Genomic DNA, 16,496 nt, shown 5'->3' with positions numbered 1-16,496 from the left:
AGCAGCCCCAGCCGAGCCGTGGGGAGGTTGCGGGAGGGGATCTGGAACTGGCGAGGGTTGCGCCGTCCCAGTCCTGCCCCTGCAGAGCCGGCTGTCGGTAAGGAGTTGGACTGGCCAAATCCTCGGCTGCAAAGAGAGAAAGTGCTGAGTGAGGGTGAGACATCAGCTCCTGCACGAGGCAGAGCAGGGGGAGCTGTTGGTTTGGTGTGCTTGGACCAACAGCCACACATCCCCAGGGTGCCCTGGTGTTGCTGCAAAGAACTGTACCAATGCTCATCCCCCCCATGCCCAGCTTGCGGCCACGGGTTCACCACGAGCTCTCTGCCTGCCCCAACCCTCCCCTCCCGCTGAGGATGGTTCTCCATTCTGCCTGCATGTGCAGTGGGAGGGAGGGCAGAGCACAGCAGCATCCTTTCTTCTTCCTGCCTGCCAGTTCCCCTCCCTCCCTTCTGCAGCTCTCACGGTCACATCATTTTTCCTTTCTAAAATTTATTTTACTCCTGCAAAATGGGCCTGTTCTTAAACTCCAGCTAAAATAAAACAGGTAATTCCCCAGGCACTGGAGCTGGTGGCACCCAATTTCTTGGGTTTTGACTTAAACTCTTCATGCCTCTGAGCTGTATGAAGTGAGATCTCTTGTGTGTGGATTCTCTAGTGTCTGATAAAGGTTCAGCTTATGCTGTTGGGTTTTCTTTACTGGGAACACCTGAAGGGTTGGACCTTCTCCTGTTCCAGGAGGTTCATTTTTACAAACATGGTCTTCTCTGAAACTTCTCAAGTTCTGCAAAATTTTGTTAGAACAACCTTACAAATCCAAGATTTCCTAGGGAGGGTCTGAGCAAAAGGCACGTTCCTGCACAGGTGAGACTGGCTCTGCACCCACTCCCATCTCTGCACTGCAAGCCCTCATCCAGCTCCCTGTAATCAGAGCAAAACCATCCAGACCTGAGACAACACAGCCCAAACACCCTGAGACACCACTCTCTGGACATGCAACCACCTTTACTCCTTGGAGTGGAGGGCTGAGCACACCAGAATCCCTCTTCATGTGGGTTTCTTACATTTAAAACCAGAGGAATGACACAGAAATAATCAGGTAACCCTTGGAAACACACACAGCACGGGAGCTGGGTCTCCTCCAGCTTGGTGTGTCTGCCAGATTAGTTGAGCAGCAGGACAGCAAAACCATTATGAGGTTTACATACAGCCAAGGGTAGGAGCACTCTGCAAACCCACAGCTGCGGCTGCTTTCATGCTCCCTGTTCCCCCCTGCCCTTCTCCAGCACTTAATCTCACTTGCAGATGTTTTAGATCACCTTCCTCCCAGCCCTCATCTCTCCTTCTTGTGTGGGTGGCTGCAAACATGCTTCAGATGACATGAGCATGCTGGGATCCCAAAACTGGATAAATTTACTAGGCAGGAGTACAATGGGGTTTCTTTAAACCCTGTCCAAAAATGCTCTTGCCATTAAATCCCCATGAGAAAAGCAGGACTGGCCACATGCTCCTTTCTTGCCTGCAGCTTCCCAGGAGCAGAAGAAATGCAAAAAGCAAACACTCAGAAGCAGCAAGGAAACTGGAGAGCATCCTTGACAGCCCCAGGAAAGGGACTGGGATCATTTCTAGCCAGCGGCTCTACCCTGTGCTTGCAGTCAGTCTGGATGCGCAGCTAAACTGCTGCACTGGTGACAGCCCATAGCAAAAGAGTCATCAAAAATCTCCGCTCTTGTCTATTCTGCTTCTGATCCTGCCATGAACATTGAAACTGCTTGTATTGCTCCATTCCAAAACAATTCTGTTTCATGGCACTGGGGAATACCCCTGTTCTGTGCTCATTCCTTCTGAATCCCGGCTCTCCCAATGCTCCCAGATTTCTCTTTGGTAAAAAAGAACTTGCACAAGACTGTAATAAAACCGACTTAGCTGAATGAAACAAAAGGCTGATGATATTGTTAAAACTGATCTAAAAATATCTCTTCTTGTCATAACCCTAATGCTTTCTAGGATCACCCGAAATCCAGCATCGCCTTGGAAGTGAGCAAACGTGGTGTTCACAACACAGCCCTACCTGGCTTTCTGACCACAGCCCTCCCGGCTCTGCACCCCCTGCAGGCTTCGAGCCTTTTTTTTTTTGCCTGTTGATATCATTTTGGTGAAACTCCAGCACTGATGTAATGAGCAAAGGGCAGCAGGCAAGGGCAGAGCCGGCCTCCCAGTGCTGGGGAGACGCTGCACAGCTGGGAAACACTGGGTTCGGAGCCAGGGAGACACAGTGGGAATCGGTAGGGTAGGCGATGTCCACACATGCAAGCAAACTTACTGCTGCTCTCCTTTCCCAGCCAACGCCTGGGGTTGAAGCTTTTCCAACCCTCCTCCCTCCAGAAATATGGCTCTGAACCCAGAAGGATCTGTCCCTCCCTGCTGGGAGACATTGGTCCCTCTTGAGAGGCTCTTGCCATTGCATCCATCCTTCCGTTCCTGAAATCTCACATACCTCCTCTGCTGCCGATAGCCTGACAGCTCCAGGAGGGATTTCCGAGGGAAAGACCGAAAGAGTTTCTGCACCTGCTGTTTCCATGACAGCAGCCGCTTCTTCTGGATCTCTGTAAACGCCTGCCCGAAGGAAAAAGAAGAGAAAAATAGGAAACGTATGAATATTTTTCTGGATAAAGTGAGCAGGGATGTGTATGTGGGTATGCAGGTAAAGAAACACAGCTGGAGCAGGCAGTGGCATGAGTCAAGACCCATAGGCAAGTCAAGAGGGAAACCCTGCTCTCGGTGGAGAAAACACTCCAGCAGTGTCCCCTGTGCCCAGAGTGATGGCCCAGCTCTGCCCCTGAAGCTGCCAACCCTCCTGGGCAGAGCAGGCTTCCTCAAAGCTTCCCCTCCTAGCGCCAGACCCACCACTTGTGCTGCAGCATGGGCACCTGGCTCCGCGCTTGCTGCTGGGGTGTGAGTGCAACTCCCACAGGGTTTGATGGCTGGACCCTGCCGCATGGTGACACGTGTCACCTGGACGTGGCTATAGAAAACACAGCCAGGCTTTCCAAATCCTAACTAGCATCTGGGAAGCAGAGCTGCTCCATGGCATCCTGCATTCTATCCTCCTTGGGGCTCAGCTCTGTTCCTGGTGCCAACAGCCTCTGCAGGAGGTCACCCAGGGTAAGTCACATCACTCACCCAAAGGTTACCCACACAGAAGCAGATCTCCTCCTGAAATGCCCCAGACCTCCAGGCAGCCGGTGTGGGTTACGGGGACATCCACGTGCCCACCACAGCTAACTTTAGACACCCACTGTCTCCGTGCCAGCGGCGGAGAGGAGTGCAGGTCTCTGGAGGACAATGTGGAGGCTAATTAGTGCCTTGCTTGATTGCTCCGAACCGCCCTCTGGAGGAGATGCTCTCTCCTGACACTGATTATGCTGGAGCCAACGCAGATGGTGGTCCCGGGACGCAGGCTGGCACTGATGGGGTGACGCTGCGTCACCACGTCTGTCCCAGGCACTCCTGGAAAACGAGCCCCTCTGGAGCTCCACATCTTCCTGGCTTTGCTCTCCAGCCCCAGGCTTCTGCTCTCATCACCCTTGTCCCTTTCTTGGCACCTCTGCTCCCCCAGCAATGTCCAGAAAGTCCAGGCACCATTTCCAGACTCTGATGTCAGGGAGCACGTAGGAGAACAACATGCTCTCCTCTTCAATCCCTACAGCTATTCTCCACTGCCTGTGTCTGTGTAAAGCACCAAGAAGACCATACCCACAGCTCTAAACCCATTCTGCAGTAAATCCCAAGAGTGGGCACCACCGTCCCACGCTGCACGGGGTGTCACTGACACCACAGGCACTGCCAGCAAAATGCACTGAAACCCCCACCAGGATCAACAGGGACATCTAGGAGCACCCTTCAAAAAATACGATGAACCACTTGCATTTTGACCAGTATCCTGATATTTCACCCAATTCAAGATGCCCTGTGCTTGGCTCTGCAGGGATGCATAGAACAAATAAGCACAGCTTGGGCACCAGCTTCAGCTACAAGGACAGGGGCTGCAAGCTGCCTCTCTCCTCTTCCATGCGCAGTGCAGCACGTTTTGGGGTTTGCAGCCACCAGCCCTCTCCAGAGGAGATTCTTCTGTGCTTTGACAGCATATTATTTTATAAATAAGTAACTGAGAAACATTTAAAGCCTGAAGCTCCTGTGAGAGGGTGTGCAATTTCCCCCCGACCTCTGCCATATGGGCAGGCAATGAGAAGCAGCTTGTTCTTCCAGGTGCAGCCAGCGTGGGTACAAAATGCTGCAGGACACCAGGGACACCAGCCATCCTCCCTGCCACTGGTCACATCCCAAGCCATCATCCAGCAAAGGCAGACCTGTCAGAAGCAGGAACAGATGCCCCTGTTGCAAAATCCCAAGACCACGTGCTGCAAAACAGGAGGCAGCAATGCCAAGGGATCGCTGGGACTCTCTGATACAATCCGCCCGCACGCTCATCTTGCGAGTTTTTCTTTCATCCAGCTGCTGATCAGACTGTCATGAGCCAGATGAATTTCCCAGCTCCAGGTTTTGGCAATTAAGTGAGCATGGAGAGGGGAGCAACATTTCCATGCACCACATTGCAGCTACCGCCCGCTCTAGCCCTGTTCTGACAGAATTACTATTAATACCCCCCAAAAATATTTGTGTTAGAAACCAAGAGGTTTACATAAACAGACACTTTGGAAACAGTTTCTAAGTGATGAGAACAACAGTTTTAGATGATCCGTCACGACTCACCTCATGGATTAGACATTTGTCTATGAGCTGTAAATAGGAACTTATATTCTCTTCATCGGGTCGGGAAACTAGAAGTTGTGTGCATACTGGAAAAAAAAAGAGAAGGAAAATGGGCATGGGGACATCAAGCTGGGTCTGGGGTGGGGGTGGGGGTGGCAGTGAATGCCTTGGATGTCCCATTTCCCTTGTCCCACAGACAGGTCTTTTCAGCGAGAAAAAATGTCCTTCCCCAGTTCCTGCCATGCTGTCCTATATTTAGGGGCAGATTTTGTTCGCTGTTATGACGGTGTAAATCCAGAGTAACACCACTGGAGTCACCAAAATTAGACCTTAGCAAATCAGGAGCACAGTATTATTCCCTATTCCTACGCAAGAGTCGGCGCTGAGAGAGCTCTTGCTCCTATGACCAAAATCTGTCCACACTGCAAACTGATTCCCACCTTTCCCAATGGATTTTAGCCTCTTTTGGAATTAATGCCATAAATGCAAGTGGAAATGAGTTCACAGAGAAATGAGCCTTTCCTGTCATAATGCCCAGGCAGGGATGCCTTGCAGTCCAGGAGGACACCTCGTCCTGGCACAGCCTGTGCCATACATACAGCTTTGTGCATGACAGAGGCATTTTGTCACGGGCTGAATTCAGCAGCAGGTTTAAAACGGGGCCAGAAACCCACATTTGTCTGCGCACGCAGTCAATTTGCTGGTGAGAAATTTTGCACCATGTTTTTATACAGACAACACCTCACCTAATTTTTTATTTTTTTTTCCAGAAAGGTGTGAAATATGGACAGGGCTGATACTTCTTCGTGGCAACCCAACAAGTTTGTTTCTGTTCCCAGTCTCTTGTGTGAGCTTGTGGATGAGACTCCCCTCCTGTCTTCCCCTCTATGAGGTCTCCTCTCCATGCGGCCAGCACCAACACCGCAGGTGTCACCGACAGGGGTTAAGACACATCCAAGCTCACACAAATTTACTCAAAGAGCCCTCTACATGATACATCCCTCTGGTGCACGTCCCAGTGTGTGAATCCTACTGCAAAGCCATGCACCTTGCACCAGGCATGGAATGGCACCTGCGTATTTTGAACGTCCTTCATCTGAATTTGGGCTTAAGAAGGGACTTGGACCCAACTGATCTGCACTCAAGATGGCTCATGTCCAGCCCATGCACCACTGCTACACACCCCACAAGCAGAGCAAGCCTGAGGGATGCTGCTGAAAACACCTTTGGACTGGTGTGTTGCTCCCCAGGACTCCAAAAGGGAAGGAAGAGGATGCTATCCCACCCCTGACCTGGGGCAGGGAGAGGATGCTACCCATCTCTGACCTGGGGCAAACAGCCTGTCCCACCGCTGCCCCTCCCCAAAATCACTGCCCACCTCCCTCCCCACACTGTTACTTCTTACCACAGCAAGATGGGGCCCCAAAAAACATCACCCCTAAGACTGCAGCTTGCAGGAGCTTGGGGAAAGGCTGCTGCCAGCGCGACCACCGCACACACCCTGCCCTGAAGCAGCTCTCCCTAGGCAGGACACCAACAACCAGTGTGAGCCACTCACCTTTCCCCATCACTCTGGTGAACTGTCCAGGCAGGTCACCTTCAGGCAAAGGGGCACCCCCCGACTCGCCCTCGCATCCCGGCAAATGGTGCTGCTGCATCCCGCCCGCGGCAGAGTCCTTGCAGTCAGAGCCTTGGCTGTCTGAGCCGATCAGGGAGGAGGGGTGATGCGAGTCCGCATCCCGGCCGTGCTCCTCCGTGCTCGAGTTTTGGGAAGAGTACGCTTTGATGGGGGTGAGGATCATTTGGTGTAGTTCCTGCAGCGGGACACGCAAGTTGCCACCTTCCAGGATGTCCTGCAGATTCAAGTGGAGAGAAGAGAGTTTGTCTCCACAGAGACAATAGGACATCAACTATGAACCAAACCCTTATTGGTACCCCCAGGAGAACCCCGGCAAAGCTGATGGCCTTGCTACTGCTCCAGAACCCTGCTGTAGGCCACTGCCAACAGCCATGCTTCATTCACTGAGTCTTGCTTAGACCAGGGGAGCGTGGAGCTGTGCAGGCACTGTGTCTGATTATCCATGGATGTGTTCAGACCTGAATCCCCAGAGACAAAGGAGCCCCATCAGCCACTGGGACTCAAAAACAGTGGCAATCCAGCTTTGTCATTTCCAAATTTCCACCAGGAAGATGGCAACTCCATGAGAGCAACTGAGTCTGTGAGATTTCAATGCCCAGACCACTGACTATTTTGGCCCTTCCCCAGCAATCCCACTGGGGATTGTCAAGACAATTCAGCTTTATTTAATTGGAATTTTATTTTTTAATGTAGGGTTGTATCCAGTTTCCAGCACTGCCTTCAAACCTGGCTCTCCACTAACTGCTCTGCCCCAAAGAGCTTGCCATTGCATCATTATGCCCTGGGACTATCCCAGAGCTTAGGACCACACTGGGACGCAAGAACCCGTCCTGCACCAGCAAAGTGAGGACTACCTGCCCACACTGGGATGGGCTGGGGACGCGGATGCAGAGGAGAAAAGGATGGTTTCAGGGGGTGCAAGGTAGGTAGGTTGGACACAGAAGGAGAGACCATGAGGCTGCAGATGAACTTACATCTCTATAGCAAAAACATTCTTCTTGGAAATCCTGGGGGAAGTCCACCCAGAAGGGAGAGAATTTGGTACACCCCAGCCTTACTCTCAGTTACAGTTTGGATCAAGATCTCCCTTTCTATGGTCAGATCCTCATCCCACTGATGGGAAAGAATTGCATTTTGGTTTTAATGTAGCCTCGACCAGAACAGCTTGTTGCAGGCTTCAGCATGGTCTGCTCGTGGGATACCACTTGGAAAACGGCAGCTTTCTGGAGTAAGTCCTGGCCGCACCCAGGGAAGAAGACGTAAAGAGGGCACACAGGCTGTGTGCGAGCCAGCTGAAGCCCTGACATCCCTGCTGCACCCCCAGCTTGCTCTCGGGTGTCTCAGCTCCACTTCTCTCAAAGACCTGGTGTTGTTCTGCTGGGCACTATTTCTGGGGGAAAAAATCCTGTTCTGCTAACTGGCAGAGAGGGGTGGAGCAGCTCTTTCCAAGAAAGCAGCAATCTTCAGCAGTGAGACACTGCCCAGAAAAATCAAGTCTCACACATGCTCTTGTGTAGCACAAAGACATTGTATTGGGAAGCCTGGAAAAACAGGTCTTCCCAAATAAAGAAGCTCACAGGCAGCTCTGAGCCCCAGCAAAGCGGGACACGGTCACAGCTCCATGGCCCAAACACCCCACAAGGGCTCAGAAGCAGTCCCTGTCACTTATCTCCCATATTTTACAGCGTGCGTGGCTGGTTGTGTCAGCTGAACTGGGCTCCAGCTCCCGCACCGCGCCAGTCAATCAATACCACATTTCAAAACCCAGGCAGAGAAGCAGAGAGAGAGGCTGTGCAATTGTCTGGAAAACACATTGCCAAGGCAAGCTCAATCCAGAGGGCTGTCTCTTGGATTTAACAGTTATTATTAATATACAGAGGTAAATATGGCTTTATTAGCTCCTGCCATACTCTGAGTACAATCCCATATTATAAATAAATAGTGAAGCACTGAGCTAACAAAAACACCAATAAACAGTAAGTATTTAAAAGCCCCTAGTGGGAGGCTCTGTAAGTTGCTGTTTGAAGATGGTGCAATTAAATATAATATAATATTGTGATAATAAACAGTGAGAGTTTGGGTGAGCTGCTCCCAGCAAGGCTGTGGTGCTGCTGCTTCTCTGACAGCCATTTCTGCAGAGTTTAAGCTTTTGTTGAAGTGATAGAGAAGATTCTATTTGTTCTTGCTGGGAAGATGTTGTTCAGGCATCGATGTAGGTATCTAGCTTTTTTTCTGGGGACAGGTTGCCCATACAATGCTCCAGAAAAGCACAGTGGCCCTCAATCTGACAGGCACTGGGAAATCCCATCTCTATTTGAGGAGGGAGAGGTAGGAGCAGAGTGGGGGTCCTTGTGCTGGCCCCATGTATGGAGAAGGTCTCATGAGAGGGATAGTGGCATTGAGAAGGGAGAGGCAACCAAGTGGCCGAGGGATTACAAGGGGTTAAAGGCTCTGCCCAGCTGGTTCTCCAGCAGCAGACAGGACTGCAACGGCTGGGGGAGCTAGAGCTTTTCAGCAGATGAGCAACCCCCTGCCCATCAGCGTTTCTGGGATGCTACCCTCCATCCCTTAAAGCTCAGGTGTTTCTGAGCACCCTGGAGCTGCCTAGGGCTTGTACCAGTGCTGCAGGGTATATTTATCCCAGGTGCGTGAGTGCCGGAAATGGATTAAGACCACTCCGCAAAACAGAGCCCCAAATAAAACCTGCATCTGGTACAGGAGTGTTTGAGACATTATTCAGATGTAGCTAGGCCAACAACAGATTTCTCTGCAAAAGATCCCAAAAACATGTGTAACCAAATTAACTCCTGGCCCCTTGAAAAAGAAGAAATACAAAAGTGTTTGTGATTACTTACCCTTTCTAAAGATTTAAGCAGGTTTTGTCTTTCTTTTAGCTTCTGGATACTGATCACTATTTTGTGTCTTGCGCCTTTGGTAACGTTCTGCAACAACAGAACAAAACCTGATGTTAACATTTCCACTGGTTATCCCAAATCCTTCCTCCACTAAAAAAAAAGGGCTGCTATAAATTAATCAAATTTCCGAGTGTAGAGATTAGCGGGGGACACAGAAAATCACTTAGAGACTTGCTGAAGATAAGAGATTTCCAGCTAGTCTGTCCCTCCCCAGTACATCTCACACAATGAAAGCAAAGGTGCTGACCGGCCCTCTTCATCCCGAGGGAAATCTGAAAGTGGTGGTATTTTCAAAGGTTAACAATCAGCCACCAAAGCCCCACTGACTTTAAAAGAGTTGGGTACTGCCAACTGTGCCCCTGAAACTCCTGAATTTAATCCCAACTGGAAAAAAGTGCAAGTGCAGCCCCCAGTGATGGGACTTTCATGCTGGGATTCCAGTAAGAAATCCAGGACAAGGCCTTTTTCAGGTACAGCATGGGTTTTTTCACTCTCCAGCACCCGATTTTCCTTTCTGTTTGCTTCCCAACCACCTACAGGCAAAAAGCCTTCCATGTGAGTGCACAAAAAGAGGTGTTGGAGGTGTCTCATCTACCAACAGTGCAAGCATCAGGACTGCCGTGGATTGCTTTAAGACTGATGTGGGACATACTTGTGCCTCGAGCTGGCATTCGGTGAGGGCCATCATCTCCTCATATGTCATCTGCGAGAAGAGGGCAGCATACTTGTGCAGCCGGAGGCTCTTCAGCCAGGCTGGGACATCTGCAGCACAAAGGTAAAGAGATGAGAGCTCCCTTTGAGTTCACAACACCGCTTAACCACACACTATAGCATCAACAACAACACGAGGAATTGATTAGCTGCCATCCACCATCATGCTGGTCCTTCAGACACCTTACTGAACTTCAGGGACCTTTTGGAAGACACGGTGCTACGGCTATGGATGGCAGGAGGAACCAGCCCCTGGATGAGGACATAGTGCTATGCGTACTGATGGCAGAAAGAACCAGCCCCCAGATGATGACATGTTCTCAGAGGCTGGGTTTCTGTGGCTGAGCCACCAGGAATTAGCCCACAGGGAGCTGGCGTTACACCACTGCACGCCAAGCTCCTCGATGCCGCTCTCCCAGGAGTGGGAACTGCCAAAGCTAACGGTGTGGTTGAGCTCAGGATGAGCAAATGGCTGTTTTGCAGATGGCAGACACTGCTTTATGGTGTGAGGAAAGACATTATGTGCTGAAAATTTAAATGGCTGCTTAAAGAGAAATAAAAAGATGATTTTTTTTTTGAGCATGGAAAAATGATGTGTCATCGAAGATGGTCCCTTCTGTTTCAGAAGGGTGACTTGGGATCTCAGTTGCGCTGACTGAAATGACTTCTTCCTTCCCATTCGCTATCTGCAATGTAGCACCTCTGTACCCAGCTGGATGGGTACCCAAAATACTTTTACCTAAAAATATTTTTACCCTTCTGACATCAATGTGGTTTCACAAGGAGGGACTCGGGAGGTGAAGCCTTCCTCTGCAACATGCAAAACCCCACCAGACCCCATAATGAGGTGTCCTCCACAGAGAATACAATGGGACATGAGCCTCCTCTGCTACCACCTGCCCAGTAGTTACTCAGGGTTTCACAGGTTTGGAGGGCCCGTGCTGACACTCTACAAAGTAGGGGGGGCCCTGCAGATACCTGTGCTGCAGCATGACACTCTGCCCATGATGATGCTTTCACATTGCATCCTAAAGGCTTCAAATGCTGTGCCAAATTGGTACCTCATTTATTTAGCACCTACAGCCTGACAATAGCCTGGCCTCAGACTACCGAGCTCCCACACTGTTCCCAGCAACCTTATTAGTCCTTGTCCCATTCCCCACCAGCAAGATACCCAGGAGCCCTGTCTCAACACATGCTGGGTGCAGTAACAATGAAAAAACAGTGTTTCACCCCAAACCACCACACCTTGAACGGAGGGAGCAGGCGAGGGCTTGGGAAACAACTCTTTTTGGGCTAAACACCAGTTAGCAGCAACACCTCCCCTCTCTCTTACAAAGGGTATGTGTTGAGCATGTGAAGGACCCCATGTCAGGCAGGGGCTGATGATGCAGAAGAGCCCTAGGGGAAGAAGTGGCTGGTGGCGAGGCTGCCCTGATGGGGTTCTTCTGCCCAATGTGCTTACTGAGGGAGGAGATGGAATGGGGGCTTGTACCATTTTCGGAGTGGTTTGTACCCACTGTATGCTTCCCCTGCCAAGCTGGGGCTGGTATGGGTGCTGGTGCTCTGCTCACCATCCCAGAGGCCTGCATGAGGACAAGCTTCATGGCCATGTCCCGTAACTTTCACTAACACAGCCAGCCTCAAAGGTTTTCCAGGCTGATCCAACTGCGAAGTGCGAGGCCAGACTTGCTTTGGAAGGGGATAAGATGATGTGAAGAGGACAGTCCCACTGCTGGGACATCCCATGCAATGGGTGGTCTCTGTTCAGAAAGCGCCACAGTGCTAAGTGCCAGATGCAAGTCAAGGATCATCACAGACCTATTCCTGAACCAGCACCTCGCTGGTGGAGGGGACAGGGCAAGATGGACTGTTGGTTTGGTCCCCTAAGGCAATTCTTACATCTGCCAGAAGTCTCCTGCTGCCCACTGCCCAGGCTGACCCCAAACCCCACTGGCATCTAAGTAGAGGATGCAAACAGCCCCAGAAGGCTGTGTTTTGCTCACACTCGCCATTCTTTGATACACAACATGATTCATGTTTCAATTAAATTCCTCAAACGCTGCACAGATCAATCCCACACCAACCATGGGGTCAAAGCAGTAACTGAGCGTGGATGGACTGAACTTTTGCTGTTTTCCAAATGTCCTGACATGCAACTGTCCTAAAACCTACTACTGGAAGCCTCTTAAACCAGTTACCAGTTTTCTGTTTAAAAGTACATAAAAGCTTTTAGCAGAAAGCCCTCTGTTTCCAGCACACGACTGGCAGGCTCGAATCTCAACTTCATTTTAACACAAAACCATGCCATTTTAATGATGACACACTAAAAGCCTTCCTGATCCCTTGTCCCCTATGGCAAACCCCATGGGGACACTTTCAGAAGAGAGATACAACTTCATATAGACATAAACCCTGAAGAAAAGCCATCTCCAACCTTTGCAGAGGGTCAGAGTGCAGAAGCAGCTCTTCTTTCCCTTTGCATCAGCCTCCCTGGACAAACTCCTAATTTTGGGGAGCCAAGACAGTCCCACAGCCCCCTTGCCAGTGGGAATGGCAATCCCAGGCACAGGCTGGGGAGAAGGAGCCACCACAGCACACAGAGGGATGGAGGTGGGGCTCTCCCTGTTCCCATTGGGAAGAGGCAATCAAGAGGTTCAAGGTCTTCTAAGGCGATTTCATGGTCCTCAGAAAGTCAAACTTCCTAACGTTCCCCACGGAGCAGCGAGCCGCTCGCCTGTGGAGCTACTCTTTAATCACTGATTACTGGCAGCTAATTGCAAAGTCATGGCATGGCTGTCAAAAACGCTGCGTCTGATGTGAGCAGCAAAGCGAGGACTTCCATGCTGCTCATTGTTCCCTATGAGCATCAAACGTTGGGAGTTTGGCCGGCACATGCGTATCTGAGTGCTGGTATGGAAATTTAGGAGGAAAACAATTCACTCCACCATATACATATACACAGGACATCTTCAGAAGTGCCCTTAAGTCACACTGTGCTAAGCCATAGACATACTCACAGAAGAAACCCTCAGCTCTACCCAAACCCTCCTCCTAGTGCTCCCTGCTCTATGCAGCGGACAGAGAGATGGGCTCCAAAGGGAACAAAGTGCCCGCGTCTGCCCCCTGGAGAAAGTAGGGGCCAGGAAAAAGTCAAATGGCACTTTTCCTTCAGCATGAAGATGAATGGAAAGGTTAGAAATAGGTGACATTAGGGCAACAAGATAGATGGAGAGAAATACGTAACATTAGGGGAGATGAACTGCTAAGCCACATCAGATGGGGTCTGCTGCAGGTCTAGTTTCCCCACTATCCTCCTGGATGTGTTAAAGGAGGAAGCTGACCAGAGACACGGGTGACACCAAGCCACAAGAGCCTGCAGGCACACGGAGAGACGTGGCTGCAATTCAGAGAAGGGACTTGGCAAACCGAGCAACCGGTCTGGATGAAATAAGATGGAACCCAATAAAAATGCACAGTTGTGTGTTTCTGTAGGAACAAGAAACGGCACAAACCGAGGGCAGGGAACGGGCAGTACTTTTTTTTGCAGGAAAGCTGTGGGGATACAATGGGTCATATGCAGCCTGCGGTGGTGTGTTATTTGAGGACGATGAGCTATATAGCCACAGGAACGCTGTCTGTATGGCAACCAAGTCTCTGCTCTGCTCTCAAGTCCAGTTTTGGGCAACAAAGCTCCAATAAATATGGTCTTCCTGGGAAAAAACCCAGTGGAGAGGAGCAAGAACAACCCTAAGTTTATAAAACTCCATCTGGGAAGAAACTGGATTCGTTCAGTCTGACTAAAATACAGCGGAGGGGGGAAGACACAGCAGTCGTAGACACCAGAGGCTGCAGACATCTGTTTTGCACGTTCCAAGACAGTGGGACAAAAGCTATTTGGCTGACTAAGTAACAGGGGGAAGCAGGTTTAGATGTTTGCAAACCTTCCTCCAGAGAAGGATGATGCCCAGGAAGAGATGGCCCGTGGAAGGGCAGCCATCTCCCCCGGGCGAACTCCATGCAGCAGCAATGGGCTGCCTTAGTATGTGGAGTTTATTTAAATGATTATTGCTCGTGGACAACCTGGGCACTACCGCCTTCTGGTTTTGCAGATTTGGCCATACAAACTGATTGCATTGCACTAGAAAGCTTCTATCCACACAGGTCCTGGAGCTGCAGCTGTGGATCACAGGGAGCCAAGCTCACCACAGTCTCCCCCCCAACTGCATCAACAGAAACCTGGAGAAATGAAGGGTTAAACAGACCCCTCTGCACGACTTGCTCCCAAAAAGGATCTCCCTGGTCTGACAGACTGCAGGATCTGGCCCCAGGCATGGAAAGCCTTGGGGACTTCATACTGATTACAGATTAGTCTTCAACATACTCATGGTGACTTCTCTGAGCCTGCTTATCTGCCTGCTGGTTCAATTAGAGGGTCATGCAGGCAGCAAGAGACACAGGTAAGCAAAGAGCCTGCAACGTGGCTGGAGATTAAATACCCCCTGGCTATGCTACCTGATTAGAGTTCGTTAGTGAGCGGAGCTGCTGAGAAGCAAAGCCTGGCTCTGCAAGGACATCATGTACAGAAAACTCTCCAGTCACATCTACGGCCCACTGCCCCCCCCCCTGAGTAACGCTACGGTGCAAATTCCAGCCAAGGAGAGGGCTGAGCCCCAAGCATCTATCTCACAGGGGAACCATGAGGGGTTTTTTACTGCATTCATTTCACACACATCAAAGTCGTAAGTGCCAAGTCAAACGCAGTTCCACATTACAGAGATTTATACATACCTAGATTTGTCTGTAAATAGAGTAAAATCAGACCTTGTGACTAGTAAAAAGTATGACTATTTCCTTATTCTGACACATCATTGGTCTTTACACAATTGAGTTGCTTCACATGAATGAAAACTGCAATTGTTTGTATCAGCCTGTGATAGCTGGGGGTTCATTTTCAGTCATTTTGTCTGTTCACAGGAACATAGAGTCTGAGTTTGCTCAGTTTGTATCTATTTATTCCTCTACAGCCTGAAGTTTGCTCTTCATCTTTGACTGCAGCAATAGGGTTTCATTTCTGCCTCGTTTACCAACAGGATCACATATGTTTATTGATAAGAATGTCTGTGAAATGCAGGTGGAACGGGAAAAGCAACTAAAATACACAGGATAAATACACTGCAAGAAAGTATCCTAAGCCAAAACTTCCCCAACTACTTGGTGGGTACCAAACACTGCAACGGTAAATCACATGTGGCTTGCTAAATTACACTAAGCTGTTTTTCACCGTATTAAAAAGGAAAGTGAAAAGAGCACCACTCGCAGCCAAAAGCCAGAGGCTACGGAAAAAATCCAGCTTTTTTGAAAGCTGGCAGCTTGCAGGATTTTGGGGCAAAACCAGCTCACTGGCACCCAACTGTAAGACGTCAGATCAGAACCAGCCGCTGCTTAAAAGAAAACCTAACTTACACCCCTAAGCCTAAATTCCTGAACTGGGAAGAAACACTGAAAGGCCCCGTCTGGTTACAAGCACTCTCACCCAAACCCGCCAACCGAGCCCCGTGCTGCCGGGAAAACAGCTTTTCCCCTCCTGCCTCTGGGTGCTGGCGCGGTGGGGGGAGGCATCTGGTTTTTCACTCACCTTTCATCCCACTCCCTTCCTCCTGGAATGTGTTACGAGCGGAAGGCTGATCTTCTAAATGTTCACTCCCACCACTTCCCGAAGAGGCTACACTGCTTTGTGGAGACAGGGGGGCATGATCAGAAGGGATGCACTGGGGTCCTCTAGCTCGTAAGTCCTCATGAGACATCCATCCATGTCCTAGAGGTTGGTTTGGCACATTCATGGGTGGGGTAAGGGACACAGAGCGTTTCAAAGGGCTGTGGTGTGTCTGGCCTGAGAGAACTGAAAAATAAAAAAAAAATAAAAAAAATATAAAAATCAAAGAGGTTATTCCCCCCTCGCGGCCCGGGATGCAGCAGAGTCCCCCGAAAAAATCACTGACATCATAAAACACGTGCTGGTTGGCCACGGTGCCTCGATGACGGCTTCGCAGTGCCCACAGCTACCTGAGCCCTACCCTGAGCTCTCTGCTCTGCCTCCCAGGAAGCAAAGGGGACAGGAGTACCTGCAAGGAGATGGGGTTACACAAGCTATGTTGGGCTGCTTGAGGAAAGGTGTTGTGTGGATTGCGTCTCCAGGAAAAAATGAAAAATCAAATAGCTCTGAGGGTTTTCCCCAAGCGGAGTCATGCACCGACAGTAAACCCGAGGTCGGGACTGCTGGGTGCTTGGCTGTTGCCTCTTGCCAACCCTGGAGCCTGGGCGGTTGTCTCCCTTTCAGGGAAGGCACTGCTGCTATTGCAGGTGTAATGGGAATTTGCAAGTGACTATACATTTAGACCTCATAGCAGCCTTCCAATATCTGAAGGGGGCCTACAAGGATACTGGGGAGGCACCCTTCA

General features: G+C 50.3%; 1 protein-coding gene across 1 annotated transcript in view; it reads right to left on the bottom strand.

The window, feature by feature from the left end:
* Positions 1-16,496, bottom strand: part of SAMD4A (sterile alpha motif domain containing 4A) — a gene marked incomplete at both ends in the record, with an annotated part of 96,422 nt that overhangs the window by 2,381 nt on the left and 77,545 nt on the right. The window contains 7 exons of the mRNA XM_010011763.1: positions 1-126; positions 2,495-2,613; positions 4,771-4,856; positions 6,329-6,623; positions 9,265-9,351; positions 9,977-10,086; positions 15,674-15,937. The exon at positions 1-126 is cut by the window's left edge and continues 76 nt beyond it. Coding sequence (XP_010010065.1) covers positions 1-126; positions 2,495-2,613; positions 4,771-4,856; positions 6,329-6,623; positions 9,265-9,351; positions 9,977-10,086; positions 15,674-15,937 — 1,087 coding nt within the window. The remainder of the gene's footprint in view (positions 127-2,494; positions 2,614-4,770; positions 4,857-6,328; positions 6,624-9,264; positions 9,352-9,976; positions 10,087-15,673; positions 15,938-16,496) is intronic.

The sequence above is a fragment of the Nestor notabilis genome, unplaced genomic scaffold (assembly GCF_000696875.1).
Source record: "Nestor notabilis isolate BGI_N333 unplaced genomic scaffold, ASM69687v1 scaffold22263, whole genome shotgun sequence".
Classification (NCBI taxonomy): Eukaryota; Metazoa; Chordata; class Aves; order Psittaciformes; family Psittacidae; genus Nestor; species Nestor notabilis.
This window is presented reverse-complemented; position numbering and strand designations above follow the sequence as displayed.